Source organism: Vanacampus margaritifer, chromosome 19, assembly GCF_051991255.1.
Source record: "Vanacampus margaritifer isolate UIUO_Vmar chromosome 19, RoL_Vmar_1.0, whole genome shotgun sequence".
Classification (NCBI taxonomy): domain Eukaryota; kingdom Metazoa; phylum Chordata; class Actinopteri; order Syngnathiformes; family Syngnathidae; genus Vanacampus; species Vanacampus margaritifer.
Genome location: NC_135450.1, coordinates 9,205,831 through 9,231,199, shown reverse-complemented (window position 1 = coordinate 9,231,199; position 25,369 = coordinate 9,205,831). Strand labels below are relative to the sequence as shown.

The 25,369-nt window shown below is 40.3% G+C and overlaps 1 protein-coding gene across 2 annotated transcripts in view; it reads right to left on the bottom strand.

Annotated features, from left to right (window-relative positions):
* Positions 1-25,060, bottom strand: part of slc24a4b (solute carrier family 24 member 4b) — a 34,065-nt gene extending 9,005 nt beyond the window's left edge. For both annotated transcript variants that reach the window (XM_077552947.1, XM_077552948.1), the window contains exons 1-9: positions 24,461-25,060; positions 18,320-18,427; positions 7,215-7,291; positions 3,847-3,921; positions 3,685-3,769; positions 3,497-3,600; positions 3,287-3,361; positions 3,189-3,214; positions 1,331-1,384 (exon numbers count right to left, since the gene is read on the bottom strand). In XM_077552947.1, coding sequence (XP_077409073.1) covers positions 1,331-1,384; positions 3,189-3,214; positions 3,287-3,361; positions 3,497-3,600; positions 3,685-3,769; positions 3,847-3,921; positions 7,215-7,291; positions 18,320-18,427; positions 24,461-24,611 — 755 coding nt within the window. In that variant the 5' untranslated portion in view covers positions 24,612-25,060. The remainder of the gene's footprint in view (positions 1-1,330; positions 1,385-3,188; positions 3,215-3,286; positions 3,362-3,496; positions 3,601-3,684; positions 3,770-3,846; positions 3,922-7,214; positions 7,292-18,319; positions 18,428-24,460) is intronic.
* Positions 25,061-25,369: the final 309 nt, after the last annotated feature.

Below are 25,369 nucleotides of genomic sequence, written 5' to 3'. Positions count from 1 at the left end.
TACTCCGCTAACATCCATAGCATCGGGCGTCCTACTTTCCGCAAAACAAATGCACACAAAGCCTGAAATTGGCTTCACAGCATTTGGTCAAAAGACTTTTTCTCCCCAGTATGACAATTCCAAAGCAATGCGAGTGCTATATGATGAGAAAGCGCAAGACGACAGCAGTACAAAAGCTGCTCTGTTTGTCCTCTCTGACTAAACGGAACGCAATGGCCTTCAAAAGGTTGGTAAAGCAATGCGGAGCCACTTTTGCTTTGGTTACAGAACAAGATTTTTTTTTTTTTCCAAGAAATGGAATCAAAAGGCTCAGGCTGTGTTTGAAATCATTCTCGATTCGCTGTAAATTGCGCAACATTAGATCTGTAAAGCTGTCATTCGTCAAAATGCTGAATGTCAGCATTGACAATCTGCTCCAGGGATTACTAGGATGGAGAAAACTTGTAGTTTGGATTTAAAGTATGTCTTTCAGGACATCTTTTCTGGAATATTTCTGACGCCTCATAAAACTCAAGTGGCTTTTGTGAAAATAGTTGGGGGGCGCCATTATCAACTCCCACACATTGTGCAGCAAGTAGCCCACAGAAAAAAAAAAAAAAAGAAGAAGCTACAAAGCATTTCAGCGACTTGGCCAAATTTCATCATTGGAAAATTAAGCGCAAATGGTGTAAATTATTCATCTGATGACAACACCCTTAGCAAAATTGCACAATGTTAGATTTTTAATTAGTGTGTAGTGTTATAGTTTAGCTTGTTTGTATGTTTATTTAGAAAATTGCACCTAAAAGAACACATTTCTCTAGTTCCAATTTTTTTTTAATGCGCCCCCCCCCCCCATCCCCCCTGTTCCGGCTGGAGAGGAAAAACCTCAACCTCAAAGCAACCACCATTTTGACAGGAACAACCTAAAATGGCTAGTGGATATTTTAGGAAGGGGTGGAAGGGGGGGGGGTGGTCATAAGACAGCAGCTTCCCCTCAGCAAGTTGCGTCTTGCCTGCAGAATGAGGAAGAAGAGAGGAGTGATCCGGTTAAGCCGGTGCTCTTTAGGGCTGCGCGGGGAGGAAGATTAAACCCGCGGTGGCTGCTGAGTGCAACGCAGATTACCAGCTGCACCCAGACAGACGCACACGCCATGACCATGACGTGCTGCTTGGCGGCCATGTGCTAGGACCGCACACACACACATGGCTCAGGGTTCATGGATAGTCTTTATTTTGACATTTGATTAGAGGTGTGTGTGTTTGGGGGAATATCGACTGGAAAGTGGTACCTTGCAGTCAAAGGTTTAAAACTCGTGCCTGAGACGTTGCCAACTGACAAAGCACTTACTTCATGACCAGAATGTATCCTGCATACATGACCACCAGCACTAAACTCTCCCACCTGGAAAAAAAAAAGAAGAAGAATCAAGACCAATAAAAGGATGGAATAGCTTTGAGCTACAACCACTATGGTAACCCTAGAGCAAACTATTGTAGGACAAGCAACATCCAACAAATTCTGAAGGAAGGGAAACATTTTAAAATTTAAAAAACGTTAGACATGCAAGTATACATATGCATTTACATGCAACTTTAATTACACTGTAAATACATTGTAATTACATTAATTTCGGTTTAGAAGCAGGAGTAGTGCAGCCTGTGAGCACATTACACTGGGGTTATACGGCTGAAATAAAGCAATTGTGGAAAAAAGGGGGTCAATATGCATTTTCATGTATATTTAATTACACTGGAATTACATTAATTTATGTTTAGAAGCAGGAGTAGTGCAGTCTACGAGCACATTACACTGGGGTTGTACAGTGGAAATTAGCAATTACTGGAAAAATATGGGGTCAACATGCATTTACATTTATTTTTAATTACATTGTAATTATATTGTTGTTTAGAAGCAGGAGTAGTGCAGTCTGAGCACATTACACTGGGGTTATACAGCTGAAATAAGCAATTATTGAGGGGGGAAAAAGGGGGTCAATATGCCTTTACATGTATATTTACATTGTAATTACATTGTAATTACATTCATTTCTGATTAGAAGCAGGAGTAGTGCAGTCTGCAAGCACATTACTCTGGGGTTCGACAGCAGAAATGAGCAATTGAGGGGAAAAAAGGGGGTCAACATGCATTTTCATGTATATTTAATTACACTGTAATTACATTGTAATTACATTCATTTCTGTTTAGAAGCAGGAGTAGTGCAGTCTACGAGCACATTACACCGGGGTTGTACAGCGGAAATGAGCAATTACTGGAAAAATATGGGGTCAACATGCATTTACATTTATTTTTAATTACAATGTAATTATATTGTTGTTTAGAAGCAGGAGTAGTGCAGTCTGAGCACATTACACTGGGGTTATATAGCTAAAATAAGCAATCATTGAGGGGGGAAAAAGGTGGTCAATATGTCTTTACATGTATATTTACATTGTAATTACATTCATTTCTGATTAGAAGCAGGAGTGGCGCAGTCTGCAAGCACATTACTCTGGGGTTATACGGCTGAAATAAGCAATTGAGTGAAAAAAGGGGGTCAACATGCATTTACATGTATATTTAATTACACTGTAATTACATTGTAATTACATTCATTTCTGATTATAAGCAGGAGTAGTGCAGTCTGCAAGCACATTACTCTGGGGTTAGACAGCAGAAATGAGGAATTGAGGGGAAAAAAGGGGGTCAACATGCATTTTCATGTATATTTAATTACACTGTAATTACATTGTAATTACATTCATTTCTGTTTAGAAGCAGGAGTAGTGCAGTCTGCCAGCACTATGTATGCACTGCGGTTCTAAGGCTGAAATAAGCAATTATTGGATAAAAAAAAATAAATAAAAAAAAAAGGTCTACAGTCCAAAAAGCTCAAGCAATGAATAATTATCAGCTCCCCCCAATCATAATTTGAGGTAGCACAAGCTGTAAAGACTGCTGAGGCCCTTTTCTTTTCATGAGTCAGGTTGAAATAAGCAATTAATAGATAATCAATCTGGAGACATTGTGCTGACCTTTATTCTCAAATAAAACGTCACCATATCAAATAAACATTTTTGGGGAGTTTGGGTGAGGCTGAAATGAGCAATTAATAGATTTAAAAAAACATGTGCAAATTCACAATAAATATGCACCAATTGGGATTTTATGAAGTTAGTTCAAATTCCGGAAAAGTGTATTAACTCACCACACAATCTTCTCGTCATAGATGAACTGCAAAGTGTAAAAGAAGTGACCGTTAAAAGTCGTCATGTACGGGATTCCCGTCATGCCAGTCTAACTTACTGCAATGAGAGCGATGACTGACAGCGTGTAATAGAAAGAATCCCGAAAAACCGCCCACCAAGTCAGCATCACCACCTACAGAACACACACACACACACACAACAGTTGCACATTTCATCTTTTGTCAGCACATTAGCGCTGCTTCCGTTCTGCTGAAATCAACCAGAGTTATTTTTATTCCTCCTCAAGAAAATGACATCACACACACACCTGCCCGGCAAAGATGCCGCAGACGCCGATGATGCAAAGGATGTTGAAGACGGCTGAGCCGACGATGGTCCCCACCCCCACGTCTCCATGGGTGATGAAGACACCTGCACACGGGGCGGCCAATCAGAACGGCTCGTGACATTCGTGACCATCTGGATGCGTGTGCGTGCGTGCGTGCGTGCGCCTACCGATGACTGAGGCAAAAAGCTCGGGCGCCGAGCTGCCAGCTGCCATGAAGGTGGCGCCGGCAACATCTTCACTCAGATGTAGTTTCTGCGTGAACGGAGCACATTTGGTCACGTGACAAAATAAATAAATAAATTGGGCTGGAAATAAAAACCCAAAAGTACCTCACATATCTTCTCCAGTGACGTCACGAAATACTCGTCACACGTGATGGCGAGGGCCAGGAACATGTAGAGGGTCTGTGGTCATAATTCAAATCATTAGTCATGATTAATCATTTATTCGCCTTTTCTCTTCATAGCCTTTTATTTTTGCTGCTTCCAGCATATTTGGATGTGGATGCTAGATTATTATTATTTTTTGACCAATCAGATTTCAGTTTCTCTACTCTGCCATGTTTATGTAATCTGGCTCAGGGCCTTCAGAACCAGTAGTGCTTTCTTTAACCTAGTGGTGTCCAAACGATGGCTTGGGGGGCCATTTGTGGCCCACCTACTGTTTTTTGCATATACTACTGTATAAGAACAACATTTGACATGACCCGCAATGCTATTTAAAAAAAAAAAAAAAAAAGGGGTGGTGTGTAGAAAAAGTTGGGTCAAAAATAACCCAACTATGGGTAAAAACTGGACCGATCCTCGACTCGTTGCTCAGTGGAGGTGCATAGGCTATTGTTAGATTTGGCCTCTTAACTCATTCAAACCCAAAAACATATCAATGTGTTTAATACTTTGTCCTTAACTCCCCCAAAAACGTATTTAGACGTTTATTTTATGGGGGAGGGGGTTATGATGGAGCATACAGACGACTTTGATGCTGCTTCTGACATGAAGTCGCTTAAAGCAAAAGGTAGTTATTACAAAAACGGCCAACAGGTGGCAACAGAGTATAAGACATCAGCCAGGGCCATGTGGCAACAAGCTCTTTTTGACAGTGTTTTCAACCGGTTTGTCTATAATGATGAAACTTAACTATATTGTAATGATAATTGAAAACGGAAACAGACACAAATGTACTTTTTGTCCTGATGAAAGAAGAGATTCTAATATTTCTTTTGGTAGGTTCCATGTTTTTATAGCAATAGAACAGAATATTCTGTGAACCTTGCAAAACCCTAACCCTAAACCTAAAGGGGGTTGCTTCAGTGAAAATGGCTGCGAGTGAATGAGTTAATAATTAGATAGGTGACTTGAGTCGCTGTGACCTGACGCTTAGCATCGTCCCATCTATCTGCATTCTGGCACACTTATATACAGTAGCGGGCTAGGCTGAGCCAAAAGAGTATAACCCATTTTGGACAGATTAGACCTTTTTCCGCAATTAAGAGAAAAAGGCTCCACTGCTTTTTGTTATCAAGTAAATTGTTCATTTGAGAATATGTAGTCTTCTGGTCATTAATGTTAGTATAATATCGCAAGCATTAAATAAAAGGACCAGTCAGAGGTTCATTCAGAACCTTTCAGTATTCAAGCAGGATCCAAGCCACCCAAAAATTTTTTAAAAAAAATTAAAATCCTACACTATTTGCGTTATCACCTTTAACATAAAACCTAAATGTGGCAGTTTTCAACATAACATTATATAAGCAATCAATTTCAAATTTGCCTCACAAGGGCCAGCTAAAAACGTTGTCCTCTGATTGGTTGGTCAAACTTTTTACAGCCAGTTCGACTGGCAAAACATACGTTTATATTTGCACATTAATACATCTATAAAAAAAAAAAAATCACTGTCTGGTGAGTATAATGTATTTATGTTTCCGTCGTGCTAATGTTAAACTATACACTATGTACATAACAGCTACACTAAAAACAGTTGGGTTAAAAAGAACCCAATTATGGATCAAAAATCGACTGATCCACTTTATGGGTCAAATTTGACCCAAATTTTGGGGTTGTTTTCTCCAAAATCACCCAATTTTTTGACCCAAGTGAAGGATCTGACCTATATTTATTTAAGTTGTTTTACACTAAAAGACCCATTTCTCAACTCAAAATTGGGTAAAATTGACCCAAATAGAGGCTCGGTCCATTTTTTACCCATAGTTGTTTTTAGAGTGTATGCACCATTATAATGCCCTCTATACAGCATTGATGTTTTTTATCATTGTGACGTAATGAGAGGTGGATTAAATTGGGTGAATCCTCAATCAAGGCCAAATTTCAAAGCACGGCCCTCAAAAATGGATTCTACTTTGGTCGATTTGCCCCAACTTTGAGTCAAGAAATTAGTCAGCGTAAAAACAACTCTTAAATATTGGTCAGATCCTTGACTTGGGTCATTTTGCATAAAACAACTTAGAAAGTTGTGTCAATTTGACCCATAAGGCGGATCGGCCCATTTTTGATCCATAATTGGGTTACTTTTGACCCAACTGTTTTTAGAGGGAAGGTACGGGCAAGAGTGTTATTTACCATAAAAGTGATATAGAGACACATTCAAACATAAGCATTTCGTGTAAAAGTGTATCCACATGGCTACAGGTCATCATTGTGAGATTAAAAGCATAACAGAGAAATTTAAAATGGAGGCGAATCATAAAAGACAACATGACATTTAAGATTCATGAATGCGTGCCTCTTTAGCAAAATAAGGGTCCGAAGGGAGAGTTTCGTGCTCACGCTCCCATGGGGGGGTTGCAGGCGGCCTATTTTGGTAGCTGAGGTATAATGTATAAATTATAGATCAGGTGTGAGAGGAGAGGCCGGCTTGTGCTGCTGTGCTCTATGCTATCCACAGGGGGCAGCGCAGGCACAGCAGAGCCCAGCTGAGCTGACAGCACATGTCAAGGTAAACTCCAGTCGGGCTCAGTGGAAGCAAAAGTATGGCGCACTGCAGCTCTGCCTTCAAATTCATCTTTTAGTTATGAACATCCCGACACACCGCTGAAGAAGCATGACACGATGCATATGAATAATAAACAGTTTTCAGGTTGAAGATATTTGCAATTTGAAGAGTTTATATTTGCTTTGATTTTCAACTTTGACAGAGCCCATTTATGTCATGTTTGCATTGCTCCTCTGCTTGTGTGCTTAAGTGCTCAAAGCATGTAGTAAGAGCGAGCTAATTGTGTGTTTATTTTGGGACATTTATGTTTGATGAAAAAAAATAAGTCATGTTTAGTATTCACAATCCAAACATGTTACAAGTGAGGAATAATAAATCAAAGTCACTCACTAAACGGATTTATCTTTATTTTCATCTCAGCATGATCATTATGTGTCAAGCCAACGCTGGGATCGCCATTAGTGGGTTGATAATTATTTTAAATACTTAATGAATATTTAGGAGGACTTCATTTCCAACACGGCGGAATTAAAAAATTAATATTTGATAGTCCTGGCTTGCACGCTGTACATTAGCAGTGTGTGCGATTTATGGCCTACATCAGTGGATTTGACTTTGCGAAATGATTACAACACTTCGGCATTCTCTCAAGCAATTGCTTGAACAAATGCACCGGGAAAATAATTAAAGGCACCTTAAACGTTGGCCACTATGTTGTCAAACTTGAAAAGATTGTGTGTCTTACCGCCGCAATATGCAGCAGGACGGCACCGCTCTTTCGCTCGTTGTTGGTGAAAAGGTCATTGGGGAACTCGTGTATTGCTGGGGAGAGAGGAAATGTCACGGTCAAAACAAGACATCGGCGGCAGCGTGACGGCGAGGCACGTGTCCACCGCCGCCACCGTCAAGACAAGCCCCAACCCCAAAACAGTTGTATAACATTGTGACCGGTCAGCAGACCTTCATGACCTCACCGCGCTGGATCATGACGACGACCCATCAAGACTAGGATAGATTATGTAATAAGGTCTTCAAAACCTGACTGGGAAATACCAGCATGCAAAAAATAAAAAAAATAAATAGCTTGATGATGTCATACTAAGTCAATTTGAAAAGCTGGACAGGCAGTCATTTTATAAATAGAACCTCAAAAAGTCAAATCTGTTCTGGAAAGCTGGTCCACTTGCCTTTGGATTTTATTCAGCATTCTCAAGTGAAGTGTCTTATGTATTTGGGCACATCCCACGATTGTGTCGGTCAAATGGGAAATACCAAATTTCTACCCAAATGGACAAAATACAACAAATTCAATGTATATTCATTCAGCTTGCACAACATAATTTATTAAACCTGAGATGCCATGGCTCAGGAATGAGTAAACTGAATGCAGACCACACTAAATGGCCCCTCTATTAATTATGCCCCCCCCCCCACACACACACAAAAAAATCTTCAAAATACGCTGAGAACCATATAAATATACATAAATACATTTCCCATCAAAAAACTGGGGCAAATTGGGAAAATACTGTAAAAAAGTGGGAGGGGGATCCAAAATATGGAAAATATTTTGTTTTTAAATCTGAAAATGTGAATCTGTGGGTGCTGAATTTAAGTTGTAATATCACCAATCACCACTAGATAGCAGTCAGTTGCACTTACACTTAGTTGCTTATACTGCGCTATACTACAGAACAAATCTAAATTTCTTGCGGGTTTGGAATGATATGCAGGATAAACCGTCGTACCTTCATAATATTAACATTCTGAGTGAACTGATTAAAAATAATGTACAAAATAAGTTCTTGCACTTAATGTTTTTTTTTTGTTGTTTAGCGGTTTTGTACTGTCCATGAATGGTCATTTTTTTTTAGCAAGAGAGCCCCTTTGCATTGAAAAAAAAAATACAATACATAGTTATTTTGTCGTTTGTTTATAGCCTACATGAATTGAAAAACCTATTATCAAAAATGAAATACATTAAAAGCAGATACGCATGATTTTTGTCCATTTAAAAAAAAATGCATTTTTAGGAACTGTGTGGACCCCAATGGTACGGATTTTAAAATAAAAGAAGAAAAAAAAATGAGAAAAGTGGCCCCTCCGGCGTTTAAGTTGCTCATCCCTGCCGTTGGCTGATTTTGCATCGTTAAATTCCGAACAGTACGGTTAATGTGGCGAGGACTGACCTTTTCTCTGCTTTTTATCAAAATTTTTAAAATGACGAAAAACTAAATTAAAATCGACAAAACCTTTATATGGCAATAGAATTTTGGAGCTTGAGACAGTCACAAGAAGGAGTCATGCCACGACAACTTCTTTCCAAACATCTGGGTCATTTCAGCACACTGTAGCAATTACTGCTTGAGTGTAACAAAACAGTTGAAAATAAGGTGGGCTTACAAATAAATAAATTAATAAATAAATAAATCACAACTTATCATATACTGTATGAGTTCAACAGTTGGTTTGGTAGCTGACAGAGGTGAGCTGCTCTCTTCTCGGACGTACGCAGCATCTGCGAGGGCACGGAGCCGAACTGGACACGGTCCAGTTGGGCTTGTTATGCATGCTCGCCTTAATACATGCATACAGTATTTGCGCCTGCAGCGACTTCACTTGAAGCGTCAATAAGCAAAAGCAAGCTCGTTTGATGCAAATGACTTCCAGGTTTCCCGTAGGGGTCGGTCAGGACGGATGTGTTGTGATTACAGCATGCAAATCAACGAAGGCACGTTTTGGGTCCGTGGTCACATATGGACTCGTGAAGTGGAACAGGACTCACCTGAGACTTCACTCTGCATCTGTCCTAACCTCACAGTTGCGAGTGCGAGTGTGCGTACATATATTTTTATACTAAGTGATGCGTGCACACATGAATGAACCGGCCCGGCATTTGGAACGCTGCAGCAAATGTAGCATGTTGTAGCATGATCACACTCATCTATTCTGTACGCCTCTTGAATGCACTTTCTCTTGTTGTCGAAAAAGATGTCAGAGCATCGGAACAGACAAAACAAAACCACAACTCTCTCTCTCTCGCTCGCTCGATGGAAGGTAAACATTTATACAACTGTTCATTCCCATGTCCATCATTAACTATTAAGACAATAACATACAGTGTTTTAAAATTGTGTAAACTGTCTTTGCGATACAACACGTGCAACTATTTGGTCCCGTGCCTGCCGTTATCTAAGGCGATTATGCAGCTGTGTTTTTAAAAGTTGTGTAAAATATCCGTTAGATAAACAAGCACTTACACAACTCTTAATTCCTGCATCCACTATTATCTAATATGAGACTACAATACAAGTGGTTTAAAGTTGTGTTAAGTATCTTTGTTAGATAAACAAAGACAAAGTAAACAACAAATTATGCACTAAACCCATCACAGCTAAGTTCACCATTTGGGTCTTCCTCAATGTTTTCAGTTGTCCAAAATGTACTAGTAAAAAGAGCAACCAGGATTCAGGGCTCACTAATGAATCTTTTAAATTGTTGGGCTCAACCCATTACTCTATTAATGGCCTTGTAAGAGAAAAATGAAGTTGACAACGTAGGTAGGTTTTGGCTCATTTCATTCCATGCAGGTTTAGGTGCTGAATGAAGGGGAAATCCCGACATAATCAATTACACAATCTGACGCAGTGGCCTCAATGGTGAAAACAAAGGAGAGCAGATTATTGTATTCACATATTTTTCCTGCAAACAACTACTTTGTGAATTTTCACAAACAGCAAGTGGCCAAATCAATAATTCAACAGCAGAGGCATAAAGCAACTCCCAGCCATTTTCACTGAAGCAACCCCCTTTGCTCCTGGTTGTTTCACTGGATTTTGACTGATTTGGCAAGGCCCACAGAATATTGTGTTCTAATGCTATAAAAACATGGAACCTACCAAAAGAAAAATTAAAGTCTCTTTTTTGTAGAAGATTTGTATCCTTTTTCATTTTTGCAGCAATTAGCATTAGAATATAGCTAAGTTTCATCATTATTCACGAATCTCTTTAGAACTGTGGGTAAATGAGCTTGTTTGCAACATGGCCCAGGTTGATCTCTTATACTCTGCTGCCACCTGCTGGCCGTTTTATCAGGAAAAAAGTAGATTTGTATCCTTTTTCATTTTTGCAGCAATTAGCATTAGAATATAGCTAAGTTTCATCATTATTCACAAATCTCTTTAGAACTGTGGGTAAATGAGCTTGTTTGCAACATGGCCCAGGTTGATCTCTTATACTCTGCTGCCACCTGCTGGCCGTTTTATCAGGAAAAAGGTAGATTTGTATCCCTTTTCATTTTTGCAGCAATTAGCATTAGCATATAGCTAAGTTTCATCATTATTCACAAATCTCTTTAAAACTGTGGGTAAATGAGCTTGTTTGCAACGTGGCCCAGGTTGATCTCTTGTACTCTGCTGCCACCTGCTGGCCGTTTTTGTAATTACTACCATTGCTTCACCCGTTCTCTGCAGTTCAGAGGCTGCATGAAAGCCTTCTGGTATGCTCTAGCCTAAATTTTTTTTTTTAGAAAAACATAAAAAAATACATAATACGTCTTTGGGACACTTAGAACATATTTATAAATTTTTGGGAGCAAATGATTTAATTGCATGGCCAATCCTCTCCAGCTATATACAAAAAGATCAGGCTGAGTGGCTGTTTACAGTGTGTGACCACAAAAGGTGCTTTAAGGTCAGCAGTGGTCACCTCCCGGTCCGCAGTGACACCTGACCAGACAAGCGTGTGCCTCTCACTCGGACACAAACAAGTCGCCATTCTTTCCCGCTCAAGGACGGGCGAACACGAGAGGACGGGGACGACTTAAGTGACGTGTCCCAAATGACGCCTTTAAATAGGCCCACACTGACATTAGTGTTTAGACAGCAAAAGTCACTTTGGGAAATAAAATAAGTAATTGAAAGAATATGAATTCATATTTCAAAGTCAAGCGAGAAAGCTGTTTAGAGTTGAAAAACGGCCACACATATGCGGGATTGGAATACTGTATATAAAAATAGTTATAGTAATCTAAATCATGTGTTTATAACAGCACTTATGAGAAAAAAAAGTGTTTCTTTTAGTTATAGCAAGTAAGTGTACATGAAAACTATAAAACAAGGTAGTATTGGTGGCTGTGATATTTAATAGATAAACAAAGGAGGACGATCAGATATGAAAGACCAGCAAGAGGCCAGAAGGCCAAATATATAAAAAGGTCCTCTTGAAGCTAAGCTACAAATCTAAAAATAACCCTCACATTCTCTGTTTGGAGATCTTTCTGGGCTGCTTATGCAAGAAATAACTTGCTTTTTTTTCTTCTTTTTTTTCCAGCGCAATCCGCCCCCACCCCCATCGGCTCCTTTTATCAGCTCATTAGAAGACCACACAGACTATATAGCTATTCTAAGAACGACATCGGTCCTCACGTGGTCGTTTACATTCCTTAAAACGCCTTTTTTCTCAGGCTAGGTTAGTTAAGATTAGACTAAATGTTTTTATTGAATCTAATAAAGTTACGCTAATGGAATTCATGGGGTAACATTTCTAACTTTGTCCTTACAAACATCTCATAAGAATTCATTGGTTATTAAAGCACTATGTAATGAGATCCAATGCAATACTTGTCTCAGTCAACTACTTCTACATTGCTTAACCGATTCAAACCATTCAAATTACAACACGTCCTAAAAATTCATGCTTTGCGGGTTATTTTTCTTATTCCAAACATTTACAGTTTCCCACAGCTCAACATTTTTCACCTCAAACAAATCCCCCGTCATTTCCAATGAGATACTCAATAATTCACTCCCATTTGAAAATTCAAACGGTTCAGCTCATTCAATTCACCTTGGGATCAATTTTCAACATCCTCCCTCAATTCCACACGTAGCAAAAATTCTTTCTTTTTTTACCACTCTTGCTCTTTATTTCGCTGCTAATCGTCCTTTATCTACTTCCACATTACTCGACCGATTCAAACCATTCCAACTTCAACATGCTCCAAAAGTTCATGTTTTGCGGGCTATTATTTCTCTCATTCCAAACATTCACAGTTTGCCCAGAATTTTAAAAAATGGGCCCCAAATATCTCAATTAATTTGCAATACGACATTCAAAAATTCACCGTTTAGCCCTTGGGATAAATTTTTAAACATTCCCGCATAGCAACGATTACACATTTTTCACTAAATATGGGGTTTGGGTCAGGAGTTTTCTACATTCCCACAGTTGCCAAAAATTATCTCACATATTACACATTTTTACCAATATAATTTCACCTAATTCCATATAATTAAAATAAATATCATTCAATGCATGCATTTTCACCACCACCATTCAAAATCAAACTATATTCATCAATATCTTTCAACAACTTTCCACCTCACAATATGATTCCATTTTTTTTTAAATATTTCTTTCGTTCATTATTTCACATTCGTAAAAGTAGTTTGTTGTATCGTATCACAACTAAGCGTAACGTACTGTATAGCGTTATACTCAAGAGACTATAAGAGTTGAATAATGTCGATTCTTCTGGCTCATTTTTTGGCCAATTGGATAATTAGCTGCTAACGTGTAGCAAAAGGCGATCTGCACAGTCGAAGGGCTACAAAGCATGCATGCATACGCTCCATTATTCTCTTCTCTTGGTGGGTCAATACATCCACATGCTCGTGTCACATGTGCAGCAGTGCTCACTTGCTCACATGTTCATTTAAGCACTAAAATACATGCCATTCCGCACCAACACACGCACATGCACATAGTAGAGCATGAAGTCCCGTTAGGTGGCGTTTGATCGCTGAACAGCGGTTAAATTGTTGGACCAGAAAGTTTACTGTTGTGAAATGACATGTTCTCAAACGTCTGTTGGATAAACAAGTTAAAGATGTGCTACAATAATGTTGAATGGGGGGTGGTATGAAGCTAATGCCCCTAATATGATTCTTCATGATTGTAGCGTTCCAAAAATAGTTTTGCTTCACATAACTTGCTCGCTTAACCACATTAGGGTGCTCTTTGTTGTGTGTGCGCCACAGGACAAGAAATCTCACAGTTGTCTAGCAACAAAAACAAACAAAAGGGCAATTAGCATAAAAACGCACGTTTGTCCAAAATAGGGCTGCGTACAAATCAGTGCCCAGATTCGAATGGGCATGGAAAAGAGAATGTCTAATCCAAATGTTTGCGCTCGGACCAGAATGAAATCTTGTAATACCTTTGTATGTCCCCGCCCCCTATGTGCGGAGTGCGCATTTGTTGAAATAGTTAGCCAGCTAATTAGCATTAAATCAACTGTTCAAGCAGTACGATCTAAATGAAGCCAGCGCATCAAACCTCTGTTGGCCTCTCTCTCTCTCTAGCATGAAATGAAATCAAACGAAAGCAGTTTGCCACAGAGCCAACATCTCCTCAGCTAGTTAGCTTAGCTTTAGCTTGCTGCCGATGCCCACCGGTGTGGAGAATTTATGTTGTACAGCACAAAAATTGACTTACATTTGGCTATTTTAAAAGTAGCTAGTTGACATTTTAGGAGTTAAAACAGCGGCAAGCATCTACAGGGTTCAGTACAGTTTTTTTTTTTGTTTGTTTTGTTTTTTAGTAGGGGTTGCTGGGACAGCCCAAGACACGGATGGGCAAGTGGAGGTTTTTGGTGCGAGTCCGAGCTCTAATCCAAAAGCATAATTAATTTGGAATATGACCAACTTCTTGTGTTTTTGTAGCTTTAGTTCCATTCTTTCTCTAAAAACTGACACTGACCTCTTGTCCAACATTCTCAGTAACAGCAAAGTCATACAACCAAGTCTGAATAGCCTATTTAATAAATAATAAAAAAAATATTTATTTATACTGTGTGTGTGTGTGTGTATATATATATATATATATTTTTTTTTATTTTTATTTTTTTTTTTTTAAACAGTGACTAACTGTTCCTAAAAAAAAATGTCTGGACTTTACTCTAGAGCCTCACACTGCAAGAAGGTATTGCATTCAAGCAGGAACATCAATAAAAAAAAGCCACTTAAGATGAATGTCAAGTCAGCAGCGGCACCTCGCGAGGCTTCCACCAATAACGATAAAGAAGAAAAAAAAAAAGAAGCCAAGTGTTATCTATGCAGCGCAGTTAAATGGAGCCTCGGCCATTGCGCCCGCTCGCCATATAAACGCACGCCCACAGTGATCCTTTCTCATCCTATCTAGCCTCCGTCCATTTACACCTTAGCGCTTTTCCTCTCAAGGGGAAGCGCCACTTTGTCAGCACTGGGGCGCCGTAGAGTCAACACGGGTGATTACAAGTTTATTTGTATTCCACTGAGATACGCTGGATTGATAGTGTTTGGCTGCTGTGTTTCAACGCCGTAAAACTCACACATCTTTAGTGATGATATGATTAGAAACAATACTTTGAGTCTAAGCGCAGGACAGAAATGACATCATCAATTTGGTCAAGTTTCTATACTTTGATAAATGTTGTCCTTCACCAGCAAGTTTCAATGCAGTCCATATTAAGCGAATACAATGGTGAAGCGCAACTGCTGCAGTTGCGCATCATATTACGCAACGGGAGGCTAACATTTCTCCACATGTCACTTGACTACATGAAGATGGAAGATTTGGTTCATTACTACTTTTGCAGGTACGTTAACGTCTTAAAGATGCAAAAGAGAGCTGAACGATTTTGAAAAATAATGTATTTGCGATTTTTCCCACCTTAATATTATGATTTAAATTATTTTTTGAACAAACAAGCAATAAAAATTACTGTATTACAATGTTGGCGAACACTCAACTAGAGTAGTACCGATACCAAGTACTGATTCTACCAATACTTTCAATTTCTCAAAAGTTAATTTTACTACATTGCGATGATTTAAATATGCTTAATTGTTCAGCCCTAATACAAAGAAACCAACTTTAAAATGTTTACTTGCTGGTTGTCATGTACAACAGTAGAGATGTTAAAGTACCGATACCAGGCACCGACCTTATTTCAAGATATTGGTGCTCGCAAGATTTGTCTGTCAGATTTTTTTTTTGGGGGGGGGGGGTGACATTTTATCAACAATATAAAAAGTACTAGTGATATGGGTGGTATTTAGAAACGGTGACTACTCAAAAGTTGAGTACTCATACTGGTATCGGCCTTAAAAACAAAACTAAAGTGGTATCGATCATCCCTATTTAACATATGAGCGCCATTTAGCATTGAAAACTGTTTACAGAAAAGTGTACATAAACTTAAAAAATAACCCAATTTGGAGCAAAAGGGGACCAATCCAATACTTGGAACATTTTCACGCGACTTCCTAGGTTATATTAAACCAAAAATCTGGTTGTTTTGTACAACACAACACCCTCCCAAGTTTGAGTTTACCAAATGCAGAAGTCACATTTCTTATAAGTGTACAAATATTTTCCATGAATTTGTATCAGATTTGACACCCATCATAAAGGAGGTGTAAAAGTGTGTAGTAGGGGAAAAAAAACCCACAAGGGATGTAATGAGACATGACTAGAATTGTCTTTGCAGGAATGATAAATTGCAGGAACAATCCGAGCGAATCACAACCAGTCAGAACAAACCAATCGGTTTTGCAACACAAAGCAATGCGTTTGTCTATGACAGGATTATTTCCGAGATGATACGAGTCATATGACTGACTCACGCTGACAAAGCAAAGCGGCGCGAGGGCCGGTGGGGGCCGGTTCAAAAAGTTTCCTAGTTAATGAGGGGTTGCGGAATGTTAAATTCAGTCTGGTGCACCAGGGGACTTTTTGTAAAAGAGGGAGAGAGAGAGAAAAAAAAATGGTAATCTTTAAGGATTACGCTTCTGTTGAAGAAAACTTCCAGGATTTTAATCTAGTCATTCATTCAGTTGGCCCCTACTGCAACAAAGAAAAGTCACATGCTGAACGGTTTTATTAGCGTTGTAAAAAAAACGGGTTCGGTGGCGTTTTATAGTTGATGATGACAACGCCGCCGATTTCAATCATTCCAGAGTGGGAGCAGAAATGAAGTAATTGCCTGTTAAGCCCCGCTGGGCAGCTTGTGACACTTTAAATGACATCCAAATAGTCTGCGCCCTGCTGTCCGCCATACTGTACGATACACAAACAAAACAAAGCCCGAAATTGACATGCACCCCCGTTTGGTTAAATAATTACTCGTCGTTGCTTGAAAAGACTCTTTAGATGATTAAGTCTGGAAGAATCGCCACAGGCCGCCATGAATCACTGCGATGGCTTCCAAAATGGAACATTCACTGCCACACACAAAACAGTAGTAACCACTTTGTCATTTGCATGGATAAAGCGATAAAATACATATTTATAGCCACTTGTGAATCTGAATGGAGTTTGTTGCAATTCAGTCAATATGAGACGTAATAGCCTTTTAGTGCTAATCTAGAGAAAGTCGCGACAAAAAAGCGAAACTGAAATCCAAAATTTGGGGATTCAATATCTTGCTCAAGGGCACGTCGGCAAGATCACAAGGGCTGCGGAGCGGAACCCACAACCTCCCGGTTGGGAGATGAGCAAACTACCACTAAGCCATGCCGCCTTAAAGTATGGTGAATACTTCCGAACGTAGTGAATTTAGGGTTTTCATCAAGATTTGTAAGATGTTTACAGACAGTTTTTACTTGTCGCAAAGACATTTTAAACATATTCAGACCTTTTTTTTTTTTTTTTTTTTACTGCCTGCAAAGATCTTTTGAAACTTCACAACCCCTATTTCATTTATGGATGCATTTAAATTTTCGCTTTATAACAAAATTAACACAGAGAACTCACTACACTTTTTATTTTTACAAAAAAAATAAATTTTGAGTTAAATTAAGAAATTATGTTGAAATTTTGGAAAACTTTAGGGTAGTATTTTTACTTGCTCAGTTTTAAATTTAGCTTAAAACGTGTTGACGGATGACCCTGGAAGTTCCCTGCAATTTTTGTTAGAATTTTTAAACAAAGCTGTCAATTCTTTATATGTTTAAAAATTTTTACGCTAATATTTTCTATTTTACTGCATATGGATATCGGCTTTCGGTCTCCGAGACTAACAATCGGTATCTGCCTTGAAAAAAAACAAAAACGCATCGGTCTATCACTAAAAAGTTTTACATATTAATTACAAATATAACTTTGTTTATCTATGTCAGCAGTTTATGGTGACAGGCAAAACAATTAAATTATCTTCCATTAGATGGCAGCCAATCACATGATTTTAGGATAATCGGTATCGGCTCAAAAAGATCGGACTTTTTAATTTTCTAAATTCCTTAAGCAAAAAAGTAGAATATTTAAATATTTTTTAATAGATTTGAACCACTGCTGCTTTACAGCCATATAAAATGTTATTGTCATGTTGGGATATCTGCAAATTTTTATAAAATTGTCAATTAATGGCCAAAAGGATGTCGGATCGAGACTCGGTACTGGCAGATACATAAAAACAAATGACTTGGATTTAGCTGCAAAAAACGTAAAAATTTAAATTATGCCTCATTTTCTGTTACATAACTCAGATCTGTTGATTATCCTATAAGTTTTTATTCCAACATAAAGTATCATAACATTTATCAGATTTTCTTGAACTTTGACAGAACAATTAGATTATATATCCTTTCCATTAAAGCGCTCAGCTACTGTACATATACAGCAACCCTCGTCTCAAACGCCACACGATTGACACTTCCTAGCAATTTAGAGGCAACGGAATGAGTTATAAACCTGCATTGCCGCCGAGTTGGCGCTCAAAGTGATCAGGCAAGCACCATTCGTTTTCTTTTGAAGAGTCGTGTGGGCCGAGACAGCCTTTTCAAAAAAAAACTGTCTTGGCCGGCATACCTGGCGCTGAACAATTCTTGGGCTCCGTTTCATTTTCGGCCGCTGACGCCATTAGCCGCCTCCCCCAGTGCTCCGGGTCGGGACGGTCCTCCATTATCATGCCATGGCCTGCGGAGCAAAGATGAAAACAAGATTGCGATTCAGCAAAGTGCTTATGAGGCGGCTTTAACACCCACAAAGCCCTGTGGTGTATATTGCGAACAGGCCTGAGGTCAAAGTCAACACATAAAATGGTTTGGGAAATCTCACTAATTGACATGGATGGTTGTCATTCTTAATCTCCTAAATGTGTCCTGCGTGGATGTCGAACTTTTTTCTTTTTTTTCCCCCGCACAAGAGTGCATCAAAAATGAAGCTGCCGCACACTTTTTCTCCGCTCTTAAGCCTCTGCAACGAGGACAAGCACTGCAGTCCTAAATATCTTATGTAAAAAATCATACCAGCCAGCCCAGATGTGTTTCCAACTTGCTGTTTTTGTTGCCGCGCAAACGACACAAGGCCCGAGGCGAGATGAGAAAACGGTTAGCTGAGTGCAAAAACGATGAGTCGATCAGGGTGACGCAAGGACCTAATTATTGCCGCGCAAGAGCGTGCAATACGGCCCGAGCAGTCGGCCCCGACTTCTGCTTTGTGAGGTCACGCAGATTGCGGTTTTGCGGGAAGTCCACTCACATGACACGGGTTATAATCGGCGCTTTAACCACGTGAAGGACAGCGAAAGCTTCGAGCTGCGGCCGGGGAAGTAACGCAGAAACAAATGACAGGAAGTGGGCTTGAAAGAACATTAAAAAATGAAGAAACCAATTCAGATTTTTGTCGGTGCTGGGAAGTACGATTACAAATGTTTCAACATTATCCAAACGGGAATTTCATTAGTCGTGATAGGATTCAAATACATTTTACATTAGTTCCTCTCAGAGATACAATAAAGGATTGTTGTCATCCTTCCTCATTTATATTAGCATGAACAGCATTTGGATTCAAGTTATTGTCAGCATATTGTTGTTGCAGGTACGCCATATTTTGCCCAAATATTCATAAGTAGGTCAATGTGGCGACCCCAGAATATGTTGGACAACCTTTATTGAATGCATTAAGTAGCTTTATGGTCAATGTCCTTACTGGCATGTCCTTGACGAAATGACATCAGCTCAAAGTCACAGCACTAATTAATGTGTGCCACAGAGGCCCTAAAACAAAATTGGTCACTTAGCAGCATAATGCAACTTTTTATGTTTGTGTAATGGTGGCTAGACTAGAATGTAGAAACTCTTGAACTTGAAATGAACATTGTAATAATCAAAAAGGACAAGTCCATCCCAAAATGTTCTTTATAACAATATTTTGTACATGCCCCCACTAGCATATCCATCTCAGGGGGCGGCCATTTTGTCACTTGTTTTCAACTGAAAATGACAGTTGCTCAGGGCTCAGGTAATGACCAATCACGGCTCAGCTTGTGAATATCACGTGACCAAACAGAAACGGGTGAGCCGTGATTGGTTGTTACCACCTGAGCAAATGTGATGTCATTTCCAAAATCGACAGCACGTGACAAAATGGCCGCCCCCTGAGATGGATTGGTGGCTTTTGCTCCACAAATACAATATTAATCAGAAATTATTACTAAATTAAAGCACTTCATGATGCTGGGAAGTCTCTTTATGATGTCTGAACAGTGGTCATGCCATCGTCAATGTATTGACAACTGAAAAAAGTGGAAACTTGTATGCCGTCCAGTAAAAAGCAAGCAACTACAAATGTGTCATTTTCTAGAGCAAAACTATCAACATTTAGCGCGCCATGCTTTTTTCTTGGACAGTGACAAATCATTTCAACAAATGAATATAGAAATTAATACAAAATGACACTTTCACTTATCACAACAGATAATTTGATGCTAGTGTATCGTACTTTGTCCCTTTTTTTGGGGGGCGGGGGGGGCATAATTATTCAAGTGTTGGTCTAACTTTGTGCTCCACAAACTCTCTCCCTTGTTACACCTTCCAGAAACTAAGCGGTTTGATTTGTCACATTAACACATGCTCTGAGATTAAACCCAACACTTCAGAGTACATTAGTGTCAAGAAGATGTGATGTTTTTTATGACAAAAACACACTTTTTGATTTTATTTAAGTTGAAATAGTCCATCCATAGACAGACATAAGATAACCCAATGCTCCAAAACGATGTGAAACGGGCATTTGTCAATCTGACTGAAAACATGTTTTTGTTTATCACTCTCTCCCCTTTCAAACCTCAGTGTGTCTGACTGCATTTAGGGGGTGGGGAATCATGTATGACAAAACAATTGAACAGGACTACGGAGGGGGGTGGGGGGGGCTCACTGCTTTGAATTCAGTAGAAATCTGGAAAAATTGTACATGACACTCCTTGGAAACATTTCTCTTTCCATTTATGCAGACACGCATCGGCCGCAAGTCGGATGTCTTCAATGTTTCTCGACAAAGCTAACCTTGTTTCATTTGAGTAGGAGCTTTTTTTTTTGTAACCACTCGTCTAAATGATGTTAGTAATTGAAGACTCCAATTCAGGCGCTACCTCGCTGGGGGTGGGGGGATTAGCATGACGATGACTTGGCTCAAGCTGTATTTCACTTCAGACTAATACCGATAGTTTGTTTGTGTTCTATTACAACTTTAGATGTTTATTTATTTATTTTTCTGGAGCGCTTAGTATTGTTCATTCGGTAATTTTACCGATTTGACTTTAGAGGTTTATAATCACAAGCATTGTCCGAATTCAGGGCAAACAGCAAAAGAGGCTTGACCCGACGTCAGTCTTTTCATCATGTTCAATGACGGTCTCCTATTCTCTCAAAGACTATTTTGTTTCACACTATGCTGTTCAATAATAATAATAATAATGTGAGACTCGGCTACATTTGACGCTCAAACGCCATCCCCGAGTGGCGCTTCTCTTTGACAATGAAACGAACCACAGTGGGGCCCCCCCGACCCATCGCCTACACGCGAAGCACAACATTGACAAGCGGGAGGCCGAGGCGCGGGTGCCGCAACGTTGCCGAGGACATCCTCCAGCTCTGTTCAATCAACCCAGCGGGGAGAGATGGACCAAGGACAAACAATCGGTCCCGTCAATCTTGCTGGGCTGTGAACACGTTTGGCTTCAACAGCCCGACATATCTATTACACACGCATCCACTTCTGGATCAGCATGCAAGGCAGCGAGTCACGCCTGTGCTCACTTTATGGTGGTATATGACCCAGGAGAGGTGCATCAAATCTCATCCATCTGGATCATTCTGGAAAATCAACACAAATCAGAAGGTCGCAAATAGGTTTTTCCTGAGACGTGACGCATTCTTGTTTGTCCCCCCCCCCATCATAGCTTCCAAGCCTTCCGCTATTCAATTAGATAGATCTGATTATGGCGAGTCTCATGGTTTCACAGGGGATTTCTGCTGTTTTCACATACACATAGTTGTCATAGAACAATTCATGCGGCTTCTTTACAACAGTCCCCGGCATAGCTATGACTGCATAGGTCAGGCATACTTGTTTAAGGCAAGCCATTATAAACGCGCGTGTATATATATGGACAAACCTACTACTTAAGCAAGAAAAAAAAAAGGCTGCCTTTGGGGATAAGTGCTTTGCACTTGCATGTATGATATCATTTCAGAATAATCATTTAAGCCTCTTGTTGTCTTAATGTAATTAATAACTCACAGTGTATCGGAGAAATACAGTACAGTGAGGCAAATTGTTGACGTTATCTGCAGCCCCCCATCGGCGCCTAAGTGGGTGTAGATCCCACGACAGGATCAAAAAAAGAGCTTAATGTGAGAAGCACGTGTGTGGACGACGCTAGCCAGACACTGACAACAATTCGATACGTTTGAGATGGGGTTGCCGTCAGATGACAGCAGCAGTGTCATATTTGAGGAATACGCAATGAAAAAACGTCTTAAGACATTTAGTTGAAACAATTGTTTAAGATTAAGAAGCATTATATGTTATACATACATGTATGACTTGACATGTTTATGTTAAAATTAGCATAACTTGTAGTAGCCTTCTGATTTTGACCTGCCTTCATCAATCGCTGCCCAGTCAAGAGACTTTTATCAGTCATCTGTTCAAAATATTTCATTCACCATTTGCAGTTGTCGAAACTTTATTCATTCAAATCAAGTCACCGGGGGTCGACGTTTGTATACTTTTGAGAGGTCAGCAATTTACAGCACTCATAGAAAAATAGTTGTTTGGCTACATACTTTTTGAAAGACATCAAGCATAGACAGAAAACTGCTTTGTAAAAAATAATAACCTGAAGTAGATTTATTGCTAGCAGCGCTAGCAAGCAGCTAGCGGCTACTTGGTGGCTAGCAGCTAGCGGCTACTTGGTGGCTAGCAGCTAGCGGCTACTTGGTGGCTAGCAGCTAGCGGCTACTTGGTGGCTAGCAGCTAGCGGCTACTTGGTGGCTAGCAGCTAGCCGCTACTTGGTGGCTAGCAGCTAGCCGCTACTTGGTGGCTAGCAGCTAGCCGCTACTTGGTGGCTAGCAGCTAGCAGCTAGCCGCTACTTGGTGGCTAGCAGCTACTTAGTGGCTAGTAGCTAGCCGCTAACAAGTGCCCCTGTAGGTGTAGGTACCACATCTCGGGTGGTTAGATCGGCTTGGGGTCCTTCGGCGGCCGGCTTGCGCGTATGCCAATGACATTACGCGACAGGATTGACTAAAAGTTTTCTCTTGACCTTGAAAAAAAATGTGTCGTTTTTTTCGACAATTAAGTGATTTGATAATGCTTTATTTGTATGGGGTTCGGAAAGGTTCTAATGTGAAAAAAGCAAGTTGCCTACCAATTGATAAAGAAAGTTCCTGCATCTGCAGAGATCTGCAGATATTTATGAATGGGCACATTTTTCAACAAACGATTTACATTTGCAAGAAAAATGTGCATTCTGAAAATTAATGAGGTATGATTGTATGCAGAATCTATCAAATCATATTTATGACTGTTTTTCCCCTTAAATGTGGGTCACATCTTACACTGTTGTGCGAGTATGTTATCAAATTCAAAAACATGCACACAAAAAAAAAGTTATATCATAGCAACATACATTTTTCAAATATATTTGTAGGTCTCAAAATTGCTAATTTTATTTTTATTACGTTTCATAGGTTGCACCGCTCCTTACAGGAGGCCGCCATGTTGTGTGTGCTCCCAGCTTTCTGCTACGGATACACGAGGGAGACAAACTTGAACTTGGTAATTGGTGGGAGGCTTTCAAGGTGTGCTCTCTCTGGGGCAACGTAGGTCATTGCATTCTATTAGATTACCACTAGCTGGTAAAAAAAATAAAAAATAAATCTACACACTGTCTCTTTAAAAGAAAATGGGATTTTTGTGACATTACTATGTCAAACATAGGACACGTTGTTGACACCCTTTCTAACTCAACAGTAGACACATTATCCAGTAGTTGACCTCGTTTCACTTGGTTTAGTGGGATACCTCACTAAAATTCCAATGTTGCTGGTTGGATTACGTAACGGCTGCGATGCTGCGTTTGGGATGCTCTCTGCATGTCAGCGTTTGCACAGCCCTAAAGGGAAGACTTTTGACATGAGGAGGGGGCGGGGGTATGTTTGGAGAGTGACGGATGCGTGGGACATCACACGCACCACACGACTGCTCGTCTCCATTACACTGGGAAAAAAAGCACACTCTTCATCATCATCACCGTGTGTGTGTGTGTGTGTGATGCTGACCGCGGTGCTCAGCTACAGTGGGTCTTGCTGCAAAAGCGACAAATCAAACGCATGTAAAGCAGGAGGCGTGCGTGCGCCGTGATTACGCGCCTGTGCCTCCTCTCCAAATTAAAATGTGCAGCTGCCACGGCGCGCACACTGCGGCAATACGGAGCAACCTCCGAAAAAGGCTACCACTTAAATAATCGTATACATTCTATAGTTAGGTGCTTTTTTTATTTTTATTTTTTTAGCAGAAACAGCGTCAAGGATACGAAGGGGAAAAGCACCGATGTTGCATTCACGTGCCCTTGGTATCGCCGCTAGATCACATTGTTATGGTGCGTGATTATAATGCAGATATCGTGAGTGTCGATGCGTGTGTGTGTCGTGCACGCACTCACCTGTTTTGGTCAACAGCGCCGACATGATCCACGCCACTAAGAGGGCACTGCAGATGAAGCACACCTGTACAAACAGCATCTCCCTCCTTTTGCGAACTTTAAACATCTTCGCCATGATGCTCTTCTTCTTCACGGTGTCGTCCCGTTCCATGGCTGCTTCGTCCTCCCTTCGGCCACTTTTATTTCCCGGAATTTATTGATGTCTCTTGGTCGCCGTCCTTGAAATTAGCCGAAGAAAGCGTCTTTTTTTTTTCTCTCACAAGGATCCAAGCTGAGGTGAGGTCCTCATTTCGGTAGCACTACGATTCAATTCGGCGAGGGGATAAGAAAAGCGAGCAAGATCCCACTCCGGCGTGCATCTTGTCCCGTGGAGAGGAGCGGAGTGGCAATGAGTACGATTAAACAAAAAAACAGACCAAAAAAAAAAAAACGTGATCCTCTCTCCCCCTCGGGCGCCAGCGTCCCGTCATCAACGGAGGCTCGCTCAGCTGCGTGGGGAGCGAGTCGACGCACCTGCGCCTGATGCCCTGTGCGTGAGCGTGCGTGTGTGCGTGCGTGGGGGTTAATTGTCACATTCAGGCAGCAGTCGTGCTCGTGCAGCAGAGTAAAACTCCTCCCTCCCCTCCCCTCCACCCTCCAAATGGATTCCTCCCCATCTGCCCTCCTCCCTACCCGGCCGACCTTCACCCCCCGCCCCGAGACAGTGGGCTCCTCCATCGTCCACTGCTGACGCCAACTCGTCAATCAGCTGTCACGTTTTTGTTTTGTTTTTGTTTGTTTTTTCCATCAAAGCACGTGTCATGAAACCAAAGCCTATCGGTTGTTGGTTTGTTGAAGGGAAACATATCCGATATAGGCCTATACTAACTGTCTGGAAGCTTTAGAAATACATAAAAAGTGCATACAGTG